The following is a 27,966-nucleotide window of genomic DNA, read 5'->3' as shown; positions in this document are numbered from 1 at the left end:
AGCGTTCAATTATGAAATATCACGTGGAAGGGAGAGAGGAAAGCGATTTAAAAGCTCGCATTTTATATCGTCTCTGCTGGAGAAGGCGAGCCTTAAAGTTCCTTCAGAATGGGCAGTCTTCCCTCAGAAGCATCTGGACAACAACAGTATCGGGTCACAGAGTCGTGTCCTTAACTTTACCAAGTATGGAGGAAAAGCCTTTTATTTGCAGGACTTTAAATTGCGTTAGCAACAATGGCATTCAACCATTTATCCTTTTTTTAAAAAAATTATCCTTATGATTAATGTTTTAGGTAATTGTTAAGTAGATTGTTCAGCGCACAATGCGCTCAGTGCGCGCTGTGACGTAGAGAGGATTTTACTCTGAAGTATGCTTCACTTGTCACCTCGTGTTCCTCACTACATCAGATTCCACAGGCATTTTTCCTTAATGGTTTACTAATAATAGTAACTCAGATTCAGTAGGTCTGTTTCCTACAGGACGAAAAACGTCGCTTTTTTTTTTTTTTATCTTCGCAGTTCTAAGAAGTTTCCCGCTGTGCGTAACTGAAACTTTACGCACAAATACCAAATTTCTCTAAACTCTGTTTTCCCCCCCTCCTTTTCAGCCCATGTACACCGGAGTATCACCTGTAGTGTCGGCGGAGAACACTTGCGTATCCGCTTTTTGCCGGCGGGATAGCGGTCCTTATTCAAGCGCACCGACCCAGACCATTAACTCCACCAGAACCCGCAGGGGGCCGTGAGAGCGCCGCGCCAGCGTGTGCTTCGTACTCACTGCAGAGAAGATGAATATCCAGGTTATGCCAGAGCACAAGCTCTCATCGGTTGCCCCAATGAAACAGTGCAATGTGGAGAAAAAAGAGGTAGAACTGATTCTAGTGAAGGATCAGAACGGCGTCCAGTACACAAATTCCTCGATCATTCCCACCAATGGAAGTCGCGTAGGTCCACCCGGATCCTCCTCCGAGGACAACCGAGAAACTTGGGGCAAGAAAATAGACTTTCTCCTGTCGGTTATTGGCTTCGCGGTGGACCTGGCTAATGTCTGGAGATTTCCTTACTTGTGCTACAAAAATGGAGGGGGTGAGTATGTGGGCTCTGTTTCTAATGAGTGTGAATATAAAGATACTTATCTATTTTTTTAATTACCAGACTGATTCTGTCACTAAATAGTCGTAATGTAACGGCAAAGAACGGATGGACAGCGAAAATGAACTACAAATTACCCTAGGTGTCCTTAGTAGATTTTCTTCTGTACTGATGTTCCTTTATTGATGGTGATGAGTAAAGTGTGTGTAGATCTGTTTTTTTATTATTTATGTTTATTTCCTAAACAAATAAAGTAAATGTCCTTTAATGAACTTAGCTGATGACAAGACATAAAATTCATGATTTGAAACTGTCAGATAATTAATGAAAAGTGACGAAAATTTAAATTGGCTTGTGGCTCTTCATAAATTCTGGGGACAAGATAATCAATATAAAAATTTTTTTTTTCAAATGTACTTAATAGCTTTAGCCAATATATGTAAACTGGACTTTAATGGACTATGGATTGTTTACAAAACTACCAAACACTGCATTGATGCTATACAGCGGCGAGAGAGAAAAAAAAGTACAGTGTGTGGTTAAATAAACAAAGGAATTTAAAACAAAGTAGTGTTTTACTTTCAACACTAATGACACAGAGTGCTCACTAGAAGGTGCGCCCTGTCCTATGATTGTCTGCATGTGCATTCACATCAACATGTTGTGGTCTGTGTTCAAAGTGGTCACCTCTACCGCTGACCTGTCAATCATATAGGCCCTCAGCAAAATGTATTCATTACTGTGGATAATGTGTCAGTTGTGATGGACAATGTCAAGAACAATTCAGTTGTGAAAGGTTGTTTCCATTTTGGTGGGTGTGCTACTGTGGCACAGCATGAAAATAGCCATGAGCCATCCCACTTGTATGTTATAGTGTGTTGCTTTTACAAGTATGTTATGGTTTGTGGCTTTTCCAAGAATGTTGAGCCCCCTACCACTTCCTTTCTCCTTTTCTTTTTGGATATTGTGTTTTGTTTGGCACTCATTTCACTATCAGGCACCCTTGTTAGTTTTTTTGAAAAATATTTAATTGACATTATTTCTCTCCTTCCAGGTGCCTTTTTGATTCCCTATATTCTTTTCCTGTTCATTGCCGGGATGCCATTGTTCTACATGGAGCTTGCCTTAGGCCAATATAACAGAGAAGGAGCAGCTACGGTTTGGAAAATATGCCCCGTCTTTAAAGGTGAACTGTGACACACCCAAACACAGAGACACTACAGTTACCTGCACAGCCATATATGTCTATATACTTCACCCTTCACTGATCTCCTAATCTGTATACCTGCTTTGGTCATGTTGTTTTTGCTTCTGTTCGGTGTCTTGCCCTTTAATTTTGTCCATCTGTTCTTGTCCTTTCGCCCTCAGAGGTGAATAGTGTCACTTTAAACTAGTGTCTGTCACATTGGCTCTTTCATCTCTCTGTATGTTCTTTAATCCCTCGCCTATTGTACTTCCAACCCTGCAGCCTTCTGCAAATGTCAACTTTCCACGAGTGAAACAAAACCACACTAGGCCAGTGTTAACAGTACACTAAGGAAAATAGATGGTTACAAGTTAATCACTCATATTAGACAGAAACACACCGAAACATCTCCAATAAACACAGTCTATTTTAGATTTACAGAGAAGGACAGTGACCTCACTGGAGTTTGTAGCTAGCTTAAAACCTTTAATTTATTACCACCAAAATGACAAGTGCTTTTCATATTATGTAAACCAACTGTAGCCACTCAGAATGTTTAGATATTTTGTCAGAATAAGAGTGAATTGTTTTTCTCTCCTTGTATTTTTTTTTTCCAAAGTCTTGCCCTCCATGTTTTCACTGGCACTGATTCCCTACTGTTATCTTTATGAGGATAACTGACTGCCAATATGTGCCAAAATCTTCAGATGCTGATTTCAAGAGCTCTTTGCAAAGCAAAAGCAAAATTCAGCAATGGTATTACAACACAGTTAAAAAAAATCCACAGGAGTGCAGAAAACATGCAGATAGTTATTACCTAAAAACAAAACAGATCTACAGCGTGCAATAGAGTGCTACAATAACAAAATAGTCTGAATAGCCAGTGGACACTGTTTGGCCACACATTTTCATAGATTATAGGCCTTGAACTAAAGTTTGTATGCTCTCCCTTGCAATCTAACAGTGAAAGAACAACTGTTAGACTAAGTCCGTCACTATTACCTGCATCAATAAATCATCTTCTGCATCTTCATAGCAACAATTCAGTGTAGCAACATGTTGCAACTCCGCCACATGTTATTATGTATCTTACTGTTCAGTGAGGTAGATTGTTGCCTTCGTATAATGTTTATACAAGCTACTCCATGTTCGCATATTGTTGTAACTCTGGTGTCAGAAGCTTTAGAACTGTTTTACAATACTCATACATATGACTTACACTTGTGCTCGTGGCAGACTTTAAATATTAGTAGACTAGTGTGCACCTGATGACTTAGATAATGAAATATATAGGAGAATAAAGCTTATCAATTGAGAAGAAACCTAATCACATTTAATCACAATGACTTATGCAACCAATAACTGTTTAAACTTCATTTGACAAAATGTACAAAAACAGTTCATATAAAAAGTTTAACAATAAAGGAGGTATTACAGCGTGTATCTTCAAAAACCGCCAGAGAAGTCCCTCTGTCTCCACTGTTAAAACAGCACCAGTCACTGCTTTTGTTGGCTTTTGTGCTAAGGCGGATTTGTTTTTTTTCCTGCGTAGAATGAGTGGGTGATGGGTTTATGGGCTTCTCTTTTTCATGTAAGGACATTACATTCCAGAGTAGGCAAAATAACCCACCCAGAATCCATGAAAATATAGTGGATATATTTGTGTGTGTGGACAGTATTTCTGTTTTTAAAAAACTGGTAAATTTTCAGGTATGTGTATTTACCATTTACTACAGTCCCTATGAAAAAATATAGGTGCAGGTCATGGCAATGGCGAAACGATAAAACAAAAACTTGTTCCCAGGGGTATGTCTGCAACCTCTAGTGCTTATTTGCCTGTGTTACCCATTGTTTGTTGATTATATCGCTTTTTCTTGAGTAATGGGTGAACTCCACCTCATTTTCCATTGTTTATTTATTATACTACCTGCTATATACACTTATTTTTTACAAATTATCTTGAAAAAAACCACATTGTAATACCACATTGGAGTGTTTTTTTTTTTTTTTTTTAAAGAACTTGACAACTGCATGAATTCCATATTGTGAGAGTAAGCCATAATTTCTTTCTCATTAATAACCCGATGTTCCTTAGGTGTGGGCTACACTGTGATTCTCATAGCCCTGTATGTTGGCTTCTACTACAATGTCATCATTGCTTGGTCACTCCACTACCTGTTCTCCTCCATGACTACTGAGCTGCCGTGGCTCAGATGTGGGAACAGCTGGAATAGTGTGAACTGCACTGAATTCAATGGATCTCTTCCTGAAAATGGCACATCATACGCCAAGTACAAGCATACACCAGCAGCAGAATACTATGAGTAAGTGATTTCTGAAATTAATTTGTCAGACAATAAACTATTTAGAGTACTGGATTTTGACAAAAATGAAAATGGGCAGACTTTTTTAATTCAAAGCAAAATTAGCTTTTTTGATGAGTGACAAAATCATTAGATTAAAAACCAGAAGCATGTATGACAATCCATCTACATCTGTTTTTAGTAAAACTCTTATGAAAATCTGAAGGCTAAATATATATATTGAATATATAGAGTAAATTAAATAGTAAATCAGTAAATGTGAAAAATGTAGTGATCTTCATCACAGTATTGTATATAAATATACATTTTTTAATTGATGACAGTGCTTTGGCCTGCTTAAACATGAAGTTACTGTCTTCATAAGACAGTGTTTAAATGTTTTGTTCATTCAAAACTTAAGTATTTGTTTTTTTGTGTTTTTGCTTTATTAGATGCAATTAGCCTGAGTCAGTAAACTGAATACAGTATAATGATTTACATTTTAACTATGACATACTGAAGTGAAGCATTCTAGTTTTGAAGTTGTTCTCACAATAACATTAGAATAACATATACACCTGGCTAAAATAACCCAAGTAATACTTACAGAGGAAAACTACCAGTTATGGAAACACGAGTAGAAGACTTCATAATTGTCCAGCTATAAATGTTTTCCCTGTAAAAGGCTTAAACATAAAAAGTTGAAATGCACTCTTTGAAGTGAATGAAAACGCTCCATCTGTTTATACTTCAAAGCCAGCCATTTCTTCCCTAGCTTCTGTGAAGACTGACTGTGCAGTCCAGAGGAAGTCTGTGAAATGATTTGGACAATACAAGGGACACATGCTAAGCATGACGCACAGAATACATTGACCGTGCAACACAGCCAATGAGCTTTTCTAGAGTTTTCACTCCCATTCGGCTGAGCATGTATGTTTATTTAATCAGTATCCATAGTTATCTTTCAAACTTCAGGAACCCATAAACTTGATTTGTTTTTAGGTATCAAACGCTTTTTATTTAACACAAAGAGGTCAGTATTCACATGCAGACTCTAACCTTTTGGATTACGTCAGATCCTCAAAGAAGTGATGCAATATTACTTAAAGCATAGACAGGCTCCATAAAACCACATCTCAGAATATATATTCCTCATATATTATTGAATTTCATTCACAGACAACAATGGGGTACTTTAAGACAGATCTCGCACTGCAGGGGACAATAAATCCTCCTGCTTACAGCTAGCTTTGAACACAGGAGCAATGCCAAAGCACAGCATGAGGAAGGCCAACTGAGTCAACAGTTCTCTTGCTTCACCTTTTGAGCTTAGTTTGTAACATGAACTTAGTGTGTATCAAAGTTCAACAGTAAAACAAACTGTAAAATGTAATGCTTTCAAAAAACGGGTTGTGCTTTACGTGGCTTACCAACCTAAGTGCCAAATACAGCATTTCAGTGCAGTACATTATAGGCAGAAGACAGAAAGCGTGTACACATATCGTCAACCAATTAAACTAATATGACAAATATTTTAGGAAGTAGCTGTCAGTTGATTATTCTTTGATGTAGGGTAACGTCTAATGATCCTATACCAGCTTGTTCATTGGTTATTTTCAACTAAAATTCCAAAAAAAAAGCCTAATTATTGATACAGCCTTTGTACCCTCAGAGTAACACTAAAATATCTGACAAAGACCTAAAAAGTGTTTAATAATAATTCATTTGAGGTTTGTCACCTCACTGTTACCTTTCCTGCAAACATTTGATGGAATTTTATTATAGCTTAAAATAATGATTTCTAACTATTGTTAATTTTGAATAAAATTCAATGGAATTTTATTCCACTGAATTCTTCTAGAACCAAGCCTTTCCATTTGACAGCTATCTTGCCAATGGCTCAAATCAGATTGCGGACACAAGTTAACATATCTGGATTATGAGAGTATTGAACCAAGACCATGTGATTCATGTTATGTTACTTTGGCAAAAAACGGAGAAAAGAAAGTATACTTGCATAGATTCTTACTATGTTAAAAAAATAGAGTTATGTTTCTGTAACTACATAACTGAAAATGTGGTGAACCTCTATTGCATCAGTCGATCAACAAGAATTTCCCCTTTTGGCTTTTGATTGGCTCTTTATAGGTAGAGCTGAGACAGCCAATTCTGTTGCATGGATTGCAGTTTCCTCATAGATTTGTATTATTTTGAATTACGTCTCGTATGATGTCCCTGATGTCCTTTTTTTTTAATCTTTTTCCACTTCTTTTATATCAAGTCAGTTGAGAGGAAGAGCTTTTACATTACATATACAGCAAACATACACTATGCCTTAATATGACCTGGCTTTATATAGGTAAGATAAGATAAGATAAGATAAGATAAGATAAGATAAGATAAGATAACCTTTATTAGTCCCACACGTGGGAAATTTGTTTTGTCACAGCAGGAAGTGGACAGTGCAAAAGTTATGAAGCAAAAATTAGAATAAATAAGAATAAATAGAGTACACAACTGTACAGAATAGAATAGAATACTATATACAGTAGAATAAAATAGAATAAAATATACAATAAGATAAAAATAGAATACAAATGCTATATACAACTGAGTAAAAATACAACGATGCCAGAAAAGATTATTGCACATTAGTGTTATTGCACATGTGTGGATGTGTGTGTTTGATCAGTTAAAGTCTTTGTTGTGCAGTCTGACAGCAGTGGGGAGGAAAGACCTGCGAAATCTCTCCGTCCCACACCGTGGGTGATATCAAACTAAATTTTAAATCATGTAACAGGGTTTGGCTTGGAAGACGTCAGCTGCAGGAGTCACGTAAGGACAGCCAAAAACATGATCTCTGCCAAAAAATCTGACCTGGGAAAAAGAGATTTGCTGGGCATTCCTCTGTGATTAATATGATAACTTTTACAGTATCAGATCAAAGAAACCTCCCGAACGTTAAATTCCCTGATCAGTGAATCATTTCAATTACCATAAAACATAGTATCTTTGCTGTCTCATTGCTTAAAGCCATACATATCAAAAAAAACACTGGCTTTCACTTAATATTTAGTCTACTAGTTTGCTTCAAAGTACTTTTGAAATGGCTAAACAGCTTTGGGAAACACTTTCTCCTTACACAATTCCAAATTAGTATTTCTGTAATTTCTTAATAAAATAACATAATGACTAGGCTTTGTTTACAAAAAACAAACTTGTAAGAAATATAAAACTCTTTTCCATCTGGTCTGTGCTGTAATTTGGTTTTTAAGCTTTCAGTAATATTACAGTATGATTCCTCTTATAACAATGATTTCTTTGTCAGAAAGAGGAACACATTGACGAGTCGCTCTCTTTATCCCTGTTTTCGGTCTCTACCAACTCCTGAAACAAATATCTGAGACATTAGATTTGATTCTATACTTTTTTGCTAGCTATAGAATACTAACTGTGAAACGTGAACCAAAGTAATAAAATGAAACAGAGCTGAAAAATTAGTGGATTCTTTCAGTTGATTCAAAATAAGAGCCAGCATCCAATGATACATTGTGTGTTGTGTGTCTACACTACTTCACACAATCCAGTTTTCTTCTTAATCCACTTTTGTTTTTTCTTTCTTAGATTTGTTGTTCCCAGGCGTAGTACAAAGGCTTTGGGCACACACTAGGCTCCATCTTAAAGTCTCCCTGATGACAAGTGTAATCAGACATGATTAGACATGATTCATTAGACCTGATTAAAGACAGATTCTGTAAAAAAAATATGTTCCATGTTTTACTCCTGTCAGAGTATATTATTAACATAAATGATGAGCTTATCAACCAAGTTACAACTAGAAATATTTTTTTAACTAACTCCTTTCATTATCGTACACAATATCTATTCTCTACAGATCTAGCCTGAAGCAATCACATCTGATGTCATGTCAAGGATAACTAGACTTGATAAATAGCTCTCATTTGAACAAAAATATCTAATTTCACAGACACTTGAAGAAACTGCTTTTGCTTCTGCCACACACATGAATTTAACATTTGTTGAAATAATTGTTCCAAAATAGCAAGGATAGAATCACGTGTAAGGATAGAATCACGTGTAATTTATTAAATAAAGCAGATTAAAATTACACAGAGGCGTAACTTGACACTCAACTTTGGTCCTTAGTTTTACATATGCTTTTTGTAATTTTTTAACCAACTTGAAAACCAGGCTGAATGTAAAGTAGTGTGCTAGCTTCAAATATACAGAGATGAGTAATGGTAACAGTGAGTGTTGGGATAGCAGAACAACTGGCTTAGTGAGTGACGATTAGACTAAATGTGTTTAGAGTAACTCGGCCTAAGGGACCTGGATTTATGTTATAGTGCGCATGTACTGGCAGTGCTTTATCAATGCTATCAGATGAGCAAGGAGGCTCTGGGGCATTACAGCATAACACTTAGACAAGGCCTACAGGCCAGAGCAGAGACTCTCAGCTCCTCTCCTCAAATAAACTGATGTCTTCACACGAGCATCTTCTTCCCCGAAGACCATATAGCTTTGAATATATTATCTGAAAAAGATAAGCAAATGTCTGTCTCTGAACAGTCTTCGGTTTGTATGTCCTTGAGGATACTTGTGTCGGGCTGTTGTGTAAGCAACCTGAATATCAGATCCAAATCCAGTTCCACTGCTTATCAGCCCATAACATCACATGGCAATTAAATTTTATCTTTCTTGAGGAAAGTCTTAGGGCAAATGTGAGAGGAACAAAAGTGCTGTTAAATGTTTTACTGCACGATATTGATATCCAATTAAAATCAAACCAACTCCCAGTACTTATCAGCTCTGGACCAACATCTAACAATTTATAATATCATGACCTGGCTTGTTTTTGGGTTGTTGCCTATCACAAGCGCTCATTGGGACAGACTGATCTCTTGGGGTCCCATGGATGCAGACTCTTAAACTGATGCTTTGGAAAGCATTTTTCATGCACTCCAACAACCGCCTCCTTTCACAGTGTTTTTGAGTAGATCTAAAGCTTTTAAATTATTATTATTATTACTATTATTTGAAATAAATTCCAGATGTTGCAACCACACCTAAAAACAGCAAAACCAGCATTGCATTTATCTGCTGTCTTAATCTAAAGAGAAAATCATACTATTTTCTATATTCTTCAGCCAAACTGTAGATATTTCTTAGTAATAGTAATGAATAACTGTATAAAAACAGATATTCATTATGTCTGGGTTGGTTCTCATTCATTCAGGTCATGGTAGTCTAAGGAGCTTAGAAAGTAAGTGACTGGACTTCTTTACCTAAAGATCTTAAAAAAATTCAGTCACTTTCTTTCGAAGCTTCTTAGGAGACATTCATAATCAATCCAACATTATGTGGCACTTTGAAACTTTTAAAAGTAAAGATGTCAATTTGGTTAACAATAAAAGAAAGATATGTATCTCATGAGTTTATCCATTTATGACCAGTATGACCAGTGTGTAGTCTTATAATCTTTGCCCAAAATTAATTTGACCAAAATCAAGAAAAGTCACTGTAAAGATTCAGAAGAAAATGCACTCATAAGGACATTGTTAACTCCTCTATAACTTAAATTTGCTAATTTTGTATTGTTTTATAAATGTGTTATGAAACAAAAGTGAATTTTTTTGTTGTGCTGGAAGACATATTAAGTAACCTGAAAGATGAACTTTTCACCATACAATATGTGTACAGGTTTTTCTAAGCATTTGAAGCTGTGAACTTCCTTCCCATTACTCTAGAGCAAACATTCAAAGAATGGCCTAGCAGATGAAAACAATATTTACTGTAGATAGGGAAGGAAGAGATGCCATTTGTCTTTCTTTGTTTCATTATGTCATAACACTGCACTTGAATCTTTGAACCCCGATCTTACAGTAGCGTTTGGCTTGAGGAATAGCCTTATAAAAGTGGAACAATACCATAGGTCTTTATTGACAGTTTCAAAGCATTTGTGTGCAGTTGGGTGACAAAGGAAAGCAGTTAATTCACTTGAAAAGCCTGGAAATGAAATGCTTTTTTCTTTCAATTTCAAACAACTTTCATCCCTTAACTTTGTTAAGTGACAAACTGAGGAAACCTTCAGCTACTAGTTGAGAATGTTGGGACCCATTTGTCTCACACGCTGTCTTCCGTTTTTACCTATTTGTTCACTTACTATTTTTAAGACTACCAAAACTGTTGTATAAAATGAGTGGGCTTATTCATCAAAAGGCATGTCTGGTAAGATATAGCTGCAATGTTAAATAAATAAATAAATAAATGAGTAAATAAAAATAAATGAGTAAATAAATACATAAATGAATTTGAGATTCCTTATCTGTGGCAACTTATGCTAAAAGGAGTGTTACATGACAGTTTATATTGATATATAGCATGCGTGTTTTGTATAATTTTTAATAGATATATGATTTATGGCTTTGTTATTTACCAACAATGCTGTATAATTCTTCAAAAATAGCTTGTGAAATACTAAAAATAGTTTGAATGGAAGTATAGACTGCATGAAAAGGTGGAAGAAAAGCCCACTTGGTGTCATGATATAGTGCTATCTATCATCTTTTGCAGACGGGGTGTGTTGAATCTTCATGAAAGTAGTGGTATCGAGGACCTGGGCTGGCCTCGCTGGCAGTTGGTTTTGTGCCTGGTTGTGGTAGTCTTCATCCTGTACTTCAGCCTGTGGAAAGGTGTCAAGTCTTCCGGCAAGGTACAGCCATGGATCAACAAACAGTTTTCTCAGCCTGAATCATTTCATACTAACTGTATCCAATCCAAGTGCAATGATTGTTCACATCCACAGTTCATTGCATTGGATATGTTTTTATTGAGAAAAAGGAAAATAGGATTTCCTTTTCCTTTATCTGTTTGTTCTCTACTCAGGTGGTGTACATTACAGCTACAATGCCCTATGTGGTCCTTTTTGTGCTGCTGATCCGAGGCATAACTTTAGATGGGTCTATGAAGGGCATCAAACAATACCTCTCCATTGATTTCAATCGACTCAGCGACCCAGAGGTCAGAGATAGAGAAATTCCCTGTTTCAGTGCTATGCAGATTTACACTTTTGTGCTTTTTGCAGATGCTGAGTTGTTATTGAGTTGTTGTTAGGAGTTAGGTCATGAAACTCTCAGGTGCATTACTTAATCTGCTGCAAAAAAACAAACAAAAAAACAATCATGTCAGTGTCTAAGTCGATTTACACAGCCCCCTTTCTGAGTTACTGTTATGTAGTGGGTGGAGTATGTCATGCTTAGGGTTAAATGCTAAATTTCATTAGTGCCTCCCAGACTGAATGAATGTACAGTATATGAATGAATGTGCTCTATACACACAGTCTTGAGTCACAATCTTCCACTGTCTGAGCTCATGTATGTGTGTAAGTGTTGATATTTATGTTTTGCAAAACATTTGCGCAACATCCATAAATAATGTACCTGAAATGTTTTATAAAATAGAGCCTCGTGTTCCTGGCTGATTAATAAAAAGGTACAGGTAGACAATGATTTGTTTTTTCAAAGATGATATTCAGGGAAGTAATGAAAGTTAGCGTATTTACGCCAGCCTATGGCTGTGTGGCATTTTAGGTGGGAACCCTCTCTTTAGGAATTGACTCATTTTCTTGTTACTTTTGGCATAGGTGTGGATTGATGCTGCAACACAGATATTCTACTCGCTGGGTGCAGGATTTGGTGTGCTCATTGCATTTGCTAGTTACAACAAATTTGACAACAACTGTTACAGGTAAGGGTTTGCATTGTATTTCTGATAATCTCAAAATAAGCCCATTGCAAACTAGATCCTGCTACTTTTAGGCTGCCCTTTTTTTCAGCTGTTAATTGGATTATGCTGCAGAGGTGATCTTGATCTGTCTAACGTAGCCCAATGACCAGGTGTTAGCAGAGCAGATAAAGTACAGGCCAGGAAGAGCTGCCAAGTAATAGCCAAAGGCTGTATGTTCACTGGTCTGTTTAAATGCTGCTTTTCCTCAGGAAACATAGGAAATCTGGTTGGAGACTTGACTAATCTTTCCCACATAAATAGGTTGTAGTTGTCCTATTACAGGGAAATGCTGGCGGCAAATGAGGTGTTTGACCTATGGTGTTACGGTCTAGAGAGAGAGAGAGAACGTTTTCTGCTTAGTGTAACAGGCAGACAACTCTTGATTTTTGTAAAACAGTTGCACAAAATACTTAGCTAAAATAGCTAAAATAAGTGATTATTATTATTAACTGCTTATATTATCAAATAAGTGGATATTAAATAATGCAAAGAGTCCTCACAGAGGCCTCCGAGCTAAATCTGTACAATGTGGTATATGCATTGTGGTCCCTGCTCTTCTGTCCTCTCTCATTTATTCACGTTTGCTAAACCCCAAACTAGGCCTCTTTTGCCTTCCTCCTCTCATGTCCCATTTAGAAATGTGATTTGATTGCTGGCAGGTGGAATTTTCATTAAGTCTTTAGTGGCAAATGAATAGATTTGAACTATTTGAAAGGCAGTAGCCTGGAAGAACAAGCAAAGTTGGAAAGAATTTTGTTTGAATACCAACAGAGACAGAAAAATCCTACACAAGGTATTTCTTCTCTCACAACTAAAAGAAACAAAGCAAAAAAGAAAGAAAGAAAACACCACCTAAGTAGCGAACATAGAGTTAATTAAATAAATAGATAAAAGTCCTGGTGACTAAAATTTAACCTAATCATTTTTAATAAAAATATGGAATATGAAGTTACTATGAAAAATGAATACAGCTTAAAATGATCAGGAAACTCTTACTGAAATAATAGGAAATATAATATTAAAACAGGGCAGTTCCATTTAAAAATTGAGCTATTTGCATTAGTCAGATTATTTGTCTGATAATATTTGTGTAATCAGTATAACTATTAATAAACTATGTGTCTAAAATGACTGTGTTAATTTGTCTTATTAAATGAAGATGCACAGGCTCACATGCTGATTAACTATATAGATGTAAATTAATTAATTGTACTATAAAGATCGAAAAGGTCAGATAGCTGGCACTTTTAAAAATAGAAGGTATACAGAAAAAAAGAAAACTGTTCCTTCTTAACTTTTTATTTTTGCATGTGCTTTCTTAATCTAGGGATGCTCTCTTGACCAGCACTGTGAACTGCGTTACCAGTTTCTTCTCGGGGTTTGCCATCTTCTCTGTGCTCGGATATATGGCTAAAAAACATGGGGTGGAGGTAAAAGATGTGGCAACAGAGGGTAGGTTTTTGGATTTTCACATGTGACCAATAAAAGCATTAGTAATACTGATATTACTAACTAACCTATATTACTGTAGTGCTTTTTATATGTGATTTTTAACTTTGGAATAAATGATACAGTATTCAATCGTCTGTACTTAATACTGAATACACATAGATACATACAGAAATACTGAAATGTTTGTTTTATATACAGGTCCAGGTCTGGTGTTTGTAATCTACCCTGAAGCAATCTCAACACTTCTAGGCTCAACATTTTGGGCGATTGTGTTCTTCATCATGTTGCTGACTTTAGGCATTGACAGCGCAGTAAGTACTACCAACTATTACAGCAGCTCCTTAGACCAAATTAATATCCTTACACCTCAAAGTGGAGCTCTTTTTTATGAACAGCTCTTTTCAAATTATCTTTATATTTTATGTATAAGTAGATAATTGCTCACATGTTATACAAGTACAATAAATATTTCATGTTGTAAACATATATAAAAGCCCAAAGACAAAAATAAGATAGCAGTTGTGAGTTGAACATTACAGCTGAAATACGTGAATATGTATGTAGAACGAGAAATTATTTTTTAAGAGAGAAAATAGTGAAAATAATCTGCACTTTGAGAAAATGCACCAAAAAGAGACATTAAGGATCAATAGAGCTCCACTCACACCATATTCAGAGGCCACGTTTCTTTAGTACAAGTTAAAGTACGTAAGGTTTCGTCTGATTCACTAAGCTGATACATAAACAAATGATTATTTGATTTTACCCTTTTTATAAGCAAATGCACTTAAGTATTAACTTACTTAACTTATTAACTTATCTATCCAATCACTTATTGTGTAGATCAGATAAGGATATATAATAAAAATATTAAACAGTATAACAGTATTTTTATTTATTTCATTAGATTCATTATTGCCACAAAACATAAAAAACATTAAATGTTGTTACATTTGAATCAAAAGGAAACTAGCGTAGTGTATGTACAGCTTTGGGTGTCATAATTTGCAGACCTTGTGTATGGTTTGTTTTTAGTGAACAACATGCCAGTAAAAGAACAGAAACATAATAATAATAAAATGAATGAATAAAATAAGCACAGATAATTAACTACTACAAGCATAAATATTAATAGAAATATTGTTACACTATGACCTAATGAATTCTTGCATAGTAAAGCTCTTACATTGTAAGTCATCAAGACTGTCAGTCATACCAAATACCTAAAGTTTATATTTTGGATGTTATTAACGTATTTAAAGATGATCTGTATTCCTGTATACCACGCTAATCTTAGGACAGAGTCCCCAAAAGTTGATTCTGTTCATCTGGACGTAACACTTTCAGTGGGAGAAACGTTTTGTCGCTCATCCAAGTTACTTCTTCAGTCTCAGCTGACTGCAGGTTTCCCCAATCTTATAAACAGTACATTTGCATAATGACTGGAACTAGCGCCACTGAAGGAACAATGGGCTGGGAGGTCAGTTCCTTGATCATTAATATGCAAATTCTCATGACCATTGATCAACCACCACTGATCAAAGCTCATTGATCAAAGACCACTGATCAATGGCCATCAGTACCATTCACAGAGAGTTGGGGAATGGCTGCAATCACAGCATTGTAAGATGGCGAAAGATGTGCCCTTAGGCCCCCTCCTCGATTTCTTCTCTCTTTCCCATTTCATGTAAATGGCCTCCTTGACTCCGCGCTCAAACCAGCGTTCCTCCCTGTCTAAGATGTGTACATCCTCATCATTGAAAAACTGTCCACTGGCCTGAAGGTGTAAATAAACTGCGGAGTCCTGGCCTGACGAGGTGGCTCTTCTATGTTGTGCCATCCGCTTCGCCAGAGGTTGTTTGGTTTCCCCGATGTATAAACCCTGGCAATCCCCCTGGCACTTAACAGCGTACACTTCCCAGCTTCGACAAATGCCCAGCTGGGATAACCACATTTACTCAGGGTCTTCTTGATATGATGTTCTTCTGCTTCCCTGGCCACTGTGTCTGTGGGGATGGTGTTCGCTCTGTATTGTAGCGTCCCAATGACACCCAGTTTATGCTCCAGTGGATGATGGGAGTCAAACCTTAAATACTGATCCATATGTGTAGGTTTACGGTACACATCAGCTTTTAGATGTCCCCCATTACTGATGGAAATCTCAAAGTCTAAGAAGGCTAACCTGCCACTTTTCATATCCTCCCTAGTGAATTTGATGTGTTGGTCCACCGAGTTAATGTGATCCGTGAAATGTAGTACGTCCTGAGATTTGATTTTCACCCAGGTGTCATCCACATATCTGAACCAATGGCTTGGTGGTGTTCCAGGGTAGGATAGCAAAGCCCTCTTTTCCACTTCTTACATGTACCAATTGGCCATGATGGATGAAACTGGGGAACCCAAGGCACACCCATGTTTCTGCCTGTAGAACTGACCCTTGTATGTGAAGTAGGTGGAATTAAGGCACAGTTCCAAAAGCAAACACACTTGGTCGATGCTGAGAGTGGTCCTGTTGCTGAGGTTGGGGTCATCCTGTACTCTCTTACAAACTACCTCCAACGCTTCTGTGAGTGCGATGAGAGTGAAGAGAGATGTAACATCATACGAGACCATGGTTTCATCTGCCTCCATAATGACTTCACTCACCTTCTCAACAAAATCCAACGTGTTCTGGATGTGGTGTTCAGAGCTGCCTACCAACGCGTTGAGGATCGAAGCCAGAAACTTTGAGATGTTATAGGTGACTGAGTTGATCATACAGACAATTGGTCTTAAAGGTGCACCCTGTTTATCAATCTTCGGTAAACCATACAGACTTGGTGTAGCTTCTCCTAGGTATAGCCTGTGGTATGAGGTCTGGTCAATAACATTGTCTTGTTCTGACTGCTTCAGACAGTCTATCACCCTCTTCCTGTAACCACTTCCTGGGTCTCATTTCAGGGGCTCATAAGTATTTTTATCACTGAGCAGTGACAAAATTTTCTCATGATAGTCTTTCTGGTTTAGCAAAACCGTGCACCTACCCTTGTCTGCTGGAAGGATGATAATGTTGTTGTCATTACTAAATGATGTGAGTGCCTTCCTCTCCTCCATGCTGATGTTGGATGCTGGGGGCTTGCGTTGCTGAGACAGGCCGAAACTTTCATCCGTAGTTGCTCTGCTTCCACATCTGCATTAATGTTGTTTCAAATTGCTGTTTCTGTGGCTGTGATCAGTTTCACTAGCAGGATGGCTATTTCACAATTGCGCATCAAAATATTGTACAGATTGAGCATTTCCAATTATTCTATAATATATCATATGCATCGCCATGCTTTTATGTGGTATGCACACATTTCACTAAGGTTTTTCTGCTAAAGTACCTATTTGAGCTAAAACACTGTCATAACAGTATTGACTAAAACTGCAAATCTGTGACTGTACGATTTCCATTGGAGTTCACTTACAGTTCAGATTCAGCTCTGAGTGTCTTGTGTCTCTTTGTGTGTGTGTGTCCCCTCCCAGATGGGTGGCATGGAGGCAGTTCTCACAGGCCTGTCAGACGACTTTAAGATTCTCAAAAGAAACCGAAAGCTTTTCACCTTCGCTACAGCTTTTGGAACCTTCCTGGTTGCTCTGCTCTGCATTACCAACGTCAGTATCATTGGTTGTTTATCTGCTTATTTACTTATTCGTGAATATCTAAATAGTAAATATTGTTTTAAATATTTTACTTTTGTAATGTTCAACGTTTGCTGTGTAAAACACAGCTGACATTTAAAATGCAAGTGACTCAAGTCTCATGACTTTATGCCATCACGAAACAAACTCAAAGAATAAGATCAAATGTGCTCTGATAACAAATCATAATTTAATTAAAGCCAATATTAGGTTTTCATTCACTTGGTATCACCAGCAAGGTAAAATTCATGCTAACTGTGGAAATATAAACTTTGGAGACAGGATGAAATTATGTTAGTGAATCACATGGTTTATTCCCTTTATCAGATCAGTAAAGTGAATGATGCCTTTCTTTTGGCTTATCCATGAGAAAGGAAACAGACTGAACCACTCAAGAGACAAATCAAAGATTTATTAAGGTCAAATGTGCATGGAATATCATCCTTTGAGATGCTAACTCCACAAACTCAACTTTAAATACTCTTTTAGTGCAAAATTAGCATATGCCGTTTATTAGTTCATTTAGGTGCAGGGACACTTGTTGGCTGATTTCACCAGATACATTATCTTCAAAGTAAAACAGTTATATATGGCATACACTCTAAATTATGGTTCTTTCCCACTTTATAGGGTGGAATCTATGTCGTGACTTTGTTAGATGAGTATGCAGCAGGGACTTCAATACTCTTTGGTGTGTTGATCGAGGCCATTGGAGTGTCGTGGTTTTATGGTAAGATATTCACCACTGCCCATTGCATCCTTTAATATTTGCTATTCTGTTAGGTTATTTATCTGTATATCTGTATATTTATCTATATTATACAGATAGGTGATAAATTAAAGTAGGAGGATGAACATTTATCCCATAAAATCCTTTTAGGATGGTATAGAATTGGTCCACTTGTCTCCTTTGAGGAAATGATCTCTGCAAATCAATTCAAAACTCAGTGGTTCTCTCTCCCTTAAACCTGAATTGGATTAGCAGAAGAGAATGGATGGATAAGAATAATCAAAGACAGAAATTTGAATAGTGAAAAAAGCAGACAGTCTGTCATAGGTTGAGCAAGAGAAGAACTACAAGCAGAAAATTAAGTTTAGTGATTAGTTTTGCTTTAGTGGAACACATATCCCGTTTGCATTTTTTGTATTTTGCACTATTGCAGCACAGGGATGAACAAGATGACATACAGTCTGATCAAAAGTTTAAGACCACTTGAAAAAATCATATTTTGCATGTTGGGTCTTAATAAGGTTCCAAGTAGAGCTTCAACATGCAACAAGAAGAAATGGGAGTGAGACAAAACATTTTTTGAACCTGCAATTTATTGAAAACAACGCTTAAACTGAAACAGGCTGTTTTACTGCTAAAGTTTAGGACCACATGCCTTTAAAAGGCCAAATCTGTGCAAAAATGTGGATTCGTTGTCATTTTCTGTCAGGTAGTCACACTGTCAATACGTTCTGATGGCAAAGGCAAAAAACTTTTCCCTTTATGAACGTGGTCGGGTTGTTGAACTGCATAAGCAGGGTCTCTCGCAGTGTGCCATCGCTGATGAGGTGGGACGCAGTAAGACAGTCGTTTAAATGATCCTGAGGGTTGTGGAACAAAAACAGTCATCATGAGATGGCATCTAAGACTGAAGGGCTTCAAAAACAAAAGGCCTCACCTACTTGAAAACCACAGAACTGACCATTTGGACTTTGCAAGAGAGCACCAAACATGGGACATTGAAAGGCGGAAGAAAGTTTTATTCTCTGATGAGAAAAAAATTAACCTTGATGGTCCTGATGGTTTCCAACGTTGCTGGCATGACAAGCAGATCCCACCTGAGATGTTTTCTACGTGCCACAGTGGAGGGGGTGCCATAATGGTCTAGGGTGCTTTTTCCTTCAGTGGAACAATGGAGCTTTAGGAGGTGCAGGGGCCTCAAACTGCCACTGGCTATGTCCAGATGTTGCAGAGAGCATCTCTCATGACTCAGGGCCCTCGTCTGTGTGTTAACGACTGGGTTTTTCAACAGGACAAGGCTAAAATACACAATGCCCCCAGGACACAGAGTGATGTTATTCCAGGAGAATAATATTACTCTTCTGGACCATCCTGCGTGTTCCTCTGATCTAAATCCAGCTGAGAACCTTTGGGGATGGATGGCAAGGGAAGTTTACAAAAATGGACAATAGTTCCAGACAGTAGATGCCCTTCGTGCCATCTTGGAGAAATGTTCCCACTCACCTCATGGAAATGCTTGCATCAAGCATGCTGCAACGAAGTGATCAACAATAATGGTGGAACTACTCATTACTGGGTTCATTTTTTGTTTTAGGGTGGGCTTATGGTTTTTTTTGGAGGTGCAGTCCTAAACTTTTGATCAGCTATAAAACAGCCTGTTTCAGTTTAAGTGTTGTTTTCAATAAATTGCATGCTCAAAAATATGTTTTGTCACACTCCCATTTCTTCTTGTTGCATGTTGAAGCTCAACTTGAAACTTTGTTAAGATCCAACCATGCAAAATATGATTTTTTCAAGTGGTCTTAAACTTTTGATCAGGACTTGACTTAAAAGTGTCATTTAGAGCAGTGGTTCCCAACCTTTTTTGTGCCACGCATCAGTTTATGTCCAACAATATTTTCACGGACCAGCCTTTAAGGTGTCACAGATAAGTAAACCAAAATAAAACCATTACCGGTACCAAAAAAAAAAGAATATTTGTTCATAACACATGTTAAAAGACCCAGGGAAACCAAGTAAATGATAAAAATGATTAAAAAAATAACGATAAAAACCGATAAAAACCCTGAAAACCATATATTTCACACCTGAGCCTCAACTCTCGCGGCCCGGTACCAAACGACTCACGGGGTGGCCTGGGGGTTAGGGACCGCTGATTTAGAGAGCTACACAGAGGCGGAGAGGGAGAGAGAAGAGTGAATTAAACAAGTCCAAGACTGAATAACTAATAACAAAACTGCATAGATATAGATAGATTAAAATAAGAGAAATCAAGGGTTTTATACAAACAAACAAAAATCCCCTAGGGAGGCAGAAAAATGTTGATAACAACATGGTAATTTCTTTGAAGTAATGATGTGAATAAGATGCTTGATGGGTTATGTCAGGTTTAGATTATCTCAGGTAACTCATGAAAAATAACAGTGGACTATGAGGGTGTAGACCATGTTGCATTTTTTCCTTGTGTCCAGTGAGACTGCATGCTTGGCACAAAGAGCTGGCTGAAGCCTACACTGATTAGTAACCTTTGCTGTTTAACTTTTTATGCCTGCCCCAGGTGTGGATCGCTTCAGTGAAGATATTGAGCGAATGATGGGCTTCAAGCCAGGACTCTACTGGAGGCTGTGCTGGAAATATGTCAGCCCTGCTTTTCTGTTGGTGAGAGCGGCAACAACAAAAAAATTTTATTCCGATACTCTGGGACAGGCATAGTATCTGAGCCCAGACCAAAACACAAACTCAGCAAGGCCAGATATAACTAAAATGTTTCAAGAATCAGCCACTGGATTTCTTGGAATTATTATTTACTTCATGTATTTATTTATTTAATTTATTTGAATATCTTGCATTCTGCATTCTTAGCTGCCTCAAGGTGCTTTATTTTACTAGGTAAAGACCCTACGATAATCCAGCAGGTCCAGTTCATTCCAGAATTAAGTTTCCTTCTCAGTGATACAGTACTGGTTAGCTCATGCAAGATGTAACATAAGATAATGATAAAAAAAAAGAAAGACTGGAGAACTTGAAAAAAATTTTTTTACTATGGCAGAGAGAGCACATATAAACATAAGCACAGAAGACTTTGGCTTGTACCCAGAAGGAGGGTGGGATAAAGGAGGATTGTTTGAACCTTAGTGTGCCTCCTGGCGAGTTCCTCATTGGCTGGTGGATTTAGTAGTGTGCTATTCCATGTGCATTAGAGGAAGCACATTGCTGGATTCACTGTAACGCAAAAGTTGGTGTAGACAGCCATGTGCTTCCTTTAATATATATGGCTCTCTACACCCTTCCCTGGACAAGGGTGGTGGAGACTATCAAAGTAAAACAGGAAATGAGACAGAACGCACGGACACAGACTCAGAGACACGAGCTTCACACTATGACAATACTGACACGGTACAGAGGGAACATAAGGACGGCGAGGGGTAGACAGGAGACTTGGGACTAGGACAGGCACAGAGACAGACTAGACACTGAACAGATCGAGCACAGGAACCAAAACCTAAGAACTAGAAAATCTACAGAAGACATAACCAGAATTAAACCAAAATATAATATTATATTAATCAAAACTAAAACACTGAGTCATAAGACACAGGACCATGACGGGTGGTTTGCAGAAATGAGTAAAATTACATATTGTAATGAAAATAACAAGTTATCATTGTTTAAGAGATATTTTTGTATACAGAGAATTTACATGCTTTTGTACACCAACAGAATATATATCCTTCCTGAAAACTAAAAAGTTTAATTTGTTAGTAAGGTAGGAGATAAGTCATTTGGCAGAGATATGGCAGTGAATTCAGTCTTTACTTTTTGCGTCAGTGAATACACTTAAGTGTCCATGTGTTTCTCTATGTGAAACAATAATTTATTCTGGACTCTAACATGGATTTACAGGCAAAGGTTTCAAGATGACAAACTCTTGTGGCCATTAGAAGCATTGTTGTTTTTACAGCCAACTTCATTAAAGAATCTGAATGCACTCATTCACAAGACTTAGGAAAATACTGCCTACTGAATGCTGAAAGAATTTGGGATTGATCATATGTTTCCCATGTTATTAAACAAGAGATAGAGTTTATAGACCAGTAGAACAGTTTATTGCAACACAAACAGTTAAACTATTTATTAAACAGGATTAACTTTGATTAAATTAGTTTCATAAATATAATTTTTTAAACATATTTTTCAATCACATTTTGCGGTATGTGGTTTCGTAAATGTGTTTTGATGGTTAGGGACGGGAATTGATAATGATTTAGTGATTCCAATTCCATTATCAATATCATTGCTTTCATTCTTTATTGATTCTGTTATTTTGACCACTTTCACATTTTCGACAGTTTGTGGTAATAGCCAGTGCTGTGAAACGACCACCCCTGAGGTATGACAACTACGTCTTCCCTGAATGGGCCAACCAAATTGGCTGGGGTGTGGCCATGTCCTCCATGCTGATGGTTCCTTTTTACGCCATCTATAAGTTCTTCAGTCTACCAGGAACATTCCGAGAGGTTTGTATCAAGATATGTTCAGCACACAAGGTTTAAAAGTAACTGTATTAATTTCGGCGCTCATACAAGTGATTTCTTCAAGCTTCTTCAGTCACTTGGATGTGTTACAAAATGTTTCTCCCACTGAAAACACAATTTGCAAATAAACATTTTCAACTTTCTTGAATTTCCTTACCTGGATGATTAAGCATGCATCAAGACATATCTGAATAGTGATATATTGACTCAAATTTTCAGCAGGCTGATCATTGAAAACAAGCAAATCTAAGAGACGTTTTCACTGCGGGAAGCACTTTGTTAGAGAAATTTTAAAACAAAAATCTAATTCCTCTATATACTTTGATGGATATTTTCTCCTGGGTAGCTATTTTTATATCTGTCACTGGAAAAAAACATTCTTTCTGTTCATTTGATAGTCTAATATTTCACCATAGGCCTCAATCTCGCACACAGAGCAAACATCATATTGTGCTTCAGATTAACCTGTTTTTGATTTGAAGGATCATCGCTCAGAATAATTATTTTTTTCTTTAGTGCAAAGAGCAACTAGAAGTATAAATAAGTAGTTGGTTAAAGTGAAAAAGAAAATTATTTTATACTCTGTTAATATGTATATAGTAGACATAAAATAGAGCATCAAACACAGTGAAAATGAACCTTACATAACAGTAGCCAGATTCAGTGCATTGGTGTACACTAATGCTGTGTGAACTTTGCTTTTGTTAAGCTCTTGAGACCTATATTCAACACTTAGCAGTTAACTGCTGTTAACTCCACTCTATTGTAACAATTCCTTCATCCTTCTGGCGTTTCCCATTGATCCTTAGTGATAAATATTATTCTCAGGTTTCTCAGGGCATGTGCTGAAAACTGTTATGATGCCTATTCGTTTTTTTGGCTGAAGTTTCCTCATGATAAATTATTTTGCAAGTTCTTTAGAAGAAGTCATTCAAACACTTCTTAATTTCTCATGCTAGAAGAGAATGCATTCCCTTGTGGAGCTCAAATATTAATTGGGCTATTTGACCATCATAAGGATATGCAGAAATGAAAAATAATAAAGAAATCAAAAGATTAAAAAGGGACAATTTTTAATATACTTTTAATATAATTTTATTATATATATATATATTTAATAGATGACATACTTCTATTAGAACTGATTTGTCATAATTACTTGTTTTGCAGAGAATAGCTTACTGCATCACTCCAGAACATGAACATCACATGGTTGCTGAAGGAAAAGTACGGCAGTTCAGAGTAAGGCTCACATTTTCTTTTTGTTTAAATATGAACTGGCTAAACTGCTGTAATTCATTTGCATTTGAACACAGGTGTGCCTATTAAGTATTGACCATTGCCTATGTCTCAAAGTGTGCATGAGAGGCACACAAAATGTATGATGGACTTAGAAATGTAATGTAATGTAATTTTACTGAACAGAGAACAATATGGAAATATAATAAGGTACTTTGAGCATGTTGATAAAACAGACCCTTGTGAGTAAGCAATAAAGTATGGATGAGTATATCTGTTGTGTTACAGCTCAGGCACTGGTTGGCCATCTGATCACAAATACAGTACCCAGAATACTATCATCCATCCTCACATCTGGTGTCTGAAGTTCCTGTGTGCCACCTGTGGTCAGACAGACAAGAAGAACAGTAGGCTCCAACCTCTCTCAGCAGCCTGCCTCTTCTCTCTGCATTTACCACCCAAGGCCTTTTGTTGTCAACAGTGGCTTCAAGCATTTTGATTCAAGAGTATGCCTGCTAACATTTGGAAATCATTCTACAGCTTCCACTACCAAGGGAGGATCACACTGTGGGAAAAATTTACAGTGATTTGCTCATGATTTTTATACACCATTTTAATTAATTAATTATAACCTTAGTTTTCATTTTGTACACTTTGCGTTATCTCTTGGAAGGTATAAAAATTAAAACAGAAGCAATCCCATTTCCCTGTATACTACTAAACAGGGGACTAAAAATGTTATAACTTTTAAACTTGTTTTAAAGATTCTTTATTATTGCGTTGTTATTGGAAGAAAGTCTCTATTCTTACCATTCTGTGTGCACAGTGACTTATCTATGTCAGTGCCTTATCAAGCAAGACACTCTATGTTTCTTACAGTTCACAGACAAAGAAATAAAATACACTGTGTCGACTCAGGAACCCACTAAACTCCAACCACTTTGTGGATGGCAATCTCCTAGTCCTTTTACACAAATTTCAAAGAGCTGGGAGTCAACAGTGCATCAAGGTCAAGCTCCTTATCAAATGAAAAACCAAGAAGAAACAATCCTTTTGTGTCACACTGTGTTATAGTAAAGGGAATAATGCATGTATTACTCCAAAGCTTCAAAGAACAGTGGCAGGCTTCGTTCAGCTCTTACGCTTTGAGAAGCATAAGAAAAACTTATAATTAAATCTTAGCCTCAAAGAATGACTAATTTATAACCTGGTTAGTCTCTGGCTGCTCACTTAAGGTGCAGGGGAAAAAATTCACCAAAACAAATGGCGTAACTGTTACAAACAGCTTTGTATTTGTGTTGTGTGACTTTTATCTTCCATTTTTTGTCTGTTTAGTGCTTCTAAAGAATCTCTGTGGCTTTTCCTTCAAGGAGACAATGAGAGAAAGGACAGTGAGAGCATGTGTGTGTGTGTGTGTGTGAGGGTGTGTGTGTGAGTTGTGTATTGGGATTATGTTGCAAACCATGCCATATGCTGTTAGCGCACATTACACAGAATACAACTATCAAATGCCTCGCTTTCTTGTGCTGTATATTAATGATTATGTTACTTGACTATAACACTTATATTTTCATTTGAAACACGACTTGTAGCGTTCCTGTTTTTCATCATCATAGAAGTGCCAACAATTTATATTAGTGATATGGTTTATCTTCTCCTGTTTTTGTTTTGTTTAGTTTTTTTTATTGGAATGAAGTTGAAGGAGTCTAACCTTGAATCATAACAGAAAAACCCTTATTAAGGAATAAAGCCACAAAGAAAAAAACAAATATATGTGGAATATATAAGAAGATATAGAAATATATGAATATATTCTTTTGTTATATCTAATATTGTATTTATCAACTTGTTTATAGCAAACCGTGAATGTAAAGTATTTTAAACGTAACTGTCCATAGTCATAATATAGTGTTTGATGTATAGCTAAGAAAAAAAATTATATTCCATGTAACCTTGGGCTACTTTGTCACATATGAATGTGAAAAAAAAAACACCCTGGCTTTACTGGACTACGTTTAGAGTAATGCTATGTACAACACCAATGTCCTATTGATCGTGAGTGACAAATGTCTATGAAGAATTCTGAAGTATCAACACAATGATAATAAAGAATTTCTTCTATACAGTTTAACATTGCTTTTTCTTTCTTTATTTCCTTTTGTTTTATTTTTAAGCGTTCAGCTATTGCTAACTTCATCTGTGTGTCACAGACATTATGAACACAGTTAGTTTTACTGTTGGATAAGGACTTCTAATACTGGTTCACTGTGCCTTTTTACTCATGCTACTAATACTGTTTTTTAGTTAATGCTCACTAAAGTTCAGTATCCTTAAGGTGGTATCATTTTCATGTTCATCAGTTACTCTAAAAGAAACTCTGAAACTATACTGCAAAGTTAGTAAATTACAGTGATAATTTGCAATACACACCAGTTTTTTTTCCACATGATGAGTTTAAAAAGAACACTTCCTTCTGCTATCTCTGTGGTTTCATTGAAAAAACATACCTCTAAATACTATTTTAGAATGGCTCAGGCATCGCTTTCTAGGCTTCCTGAGCACTGCCCAGGATGGTTATGAGTGGTTTAAGTAAAATCAACCTGAGTATTTAAAGCTGTGTAAGGATAATAGTGCATCCAGCAGTACGGCAGTACACTAGAGGTTTGAGTTTGCAATACTAGCAGAATCATACTGCAAATGACAAGGTCTACATTTAACCTTATTTAATTTAATGGAAAGGTGATGCTAAATTTTCCAAGGCTTAAGAAAGATTCCGGAGAGTAAGCAAGCCATCACCTCCATAACTACTATTTTCAGTATTTCATTGCCTACCAAACATACCACCATGTATGAATAAGGATGCTCTAATGAGTCTGATACTGGTCTAATTGTGTCTGCACAGGAGGTATCAGGCCAGTAATCTTTTTCAGGTCACTAAAAATACCTAAATAAATAATAGTACCTAGTACACAGAGGTACAATCATAAAAAAATAGGTTATAGGACTAAAGGTCTAAAAAAAAATACTCTTTGGCCATTGTGTCACACACATAACTGGACTGAATAGTACATACCCTTTCAATCAGCTGCACAAGATAATTAGCAGAAGTACATGGCTGATTTTTTTTATTTGTAGACATGAATAAGGCACAGTTACCTTTACCTTTACTCGTGTGTTTGGACTGCAACACCATAGTGTCCATAGCTATAATTAGTTCTGTCTATACATTAACCCTGTGGCTGGCACCCACTTGTTCCAAAGTCGATATGGAGACAGACACAAAGATGTGTACCCTACTTTTAAGGAACTCCTTAACTTGACCAGTTTCAATTCATAGGTAAAAGCATGGCTGGAGGACATCCAGCACCCTTACCCTATTATCTTGCAGGCCACTAAGATAATTCACAGGCTCAGTAGCACATAGGTTAATGAGAATCACTGTGAAACAGAAGGTTCTAATAGTGTTTAGCTCTTAATTGCTGTATAGAGCTTGGGGGGCAGCATGTATTGGCAGATACGGTAATAGTCGCCTTTTTTTGTCTTCTTATAAGGAGTACTATTTGAATGTCACATGAGGTCTCCAAACAATTTAGAATCAACCAAAAGGACCTGGGTGATAGGCTAGGGTGATGTAAGGAGAGTCTACATGACTTAGTCAGTCACAGTGATTCATAGCCAGATGGATGGATGAATTGTATATTTTTCCATTCAGGCTTATAAATCTTTAAGGAAAATGTTTTACATCTCCTAACATGAAATATGCCAAGAAAAACTAATGTTATTATTATATAGACAATGATCTGAATAAGTGGTATAGACATAGATGAGTGGTATAGAGTGGATGGATGCATAGATGGATGGATGACTGAAACCTTTTCATTTTTTAAAGGTGGTTGCCATTATTTGTTAGCTGCTGTTACCTTCAAGGCAAGATCACCTGTGACCCAAAAATACACACACTTG

General features: G+C 36.8%; 1 protein-coding gene across 1 annotated transcript; it reads left to right on the top strand.

The window, feature by feature from the left end:
- Nucleotides 1-46: 46 nt before the first annotated feature.
- On the top strand, nucleotides 47-26,134 carry slc6a2 (solute carrier family 6 member 2). The gene is made up of 15 exons (XM_031746592.2): nucleotides 47-183; nucleotides 609-1,086; nucleotides 2,147-2,278; nucleotides 4,374-4,602; nucleotides 11,176-11,314; nucleotides 11,488-11,622; nucleotides 12,245-12,348; nucleotides 13,715-13,839; nucleotides 14,038-14,150; nucleotides 17,344-17,472; nucleotides 18,130-18,229; nucleotides 20,787-20,887; nucleotides 22,579-22,746; nucleotides 23,935-24,006; nucleotides 24,292-26,134. Exons 2-15 carry the CDS (start codon nucleotides 789-791, stop codon nucleotides 24,313-24,315), a joined length of 1,869 nt encoding a protein of 622 aa, XP_031602452.1. The 5' UTR covers nucleotides 47-183; nucleotides 609-788; the 3' UTR covers nucleotides 24,316-26,134.
- Nucleotides 26,135-27,966: the final 1,832 nt, after the last annotated feature.

The sequence above is a fragment of the Oreochromis aureus genome, linkage group 1 (assembly GCF_013358895.1).
Source record: "Oreochromis aureus strain Israel breed Guangdong linkage group 1, ZZ_aureus, whole genome shotgun sequence".
Taxonomy (NCBI): Eukaryota; Metazoa; Chordata; class Actinopteri; order Cichliformes; family Cichlidae; genus Oreochromis; species Oreochromis aureus.
This window is presented reverse-complemented; position numbering and strand designations above follow the sequence as displayed.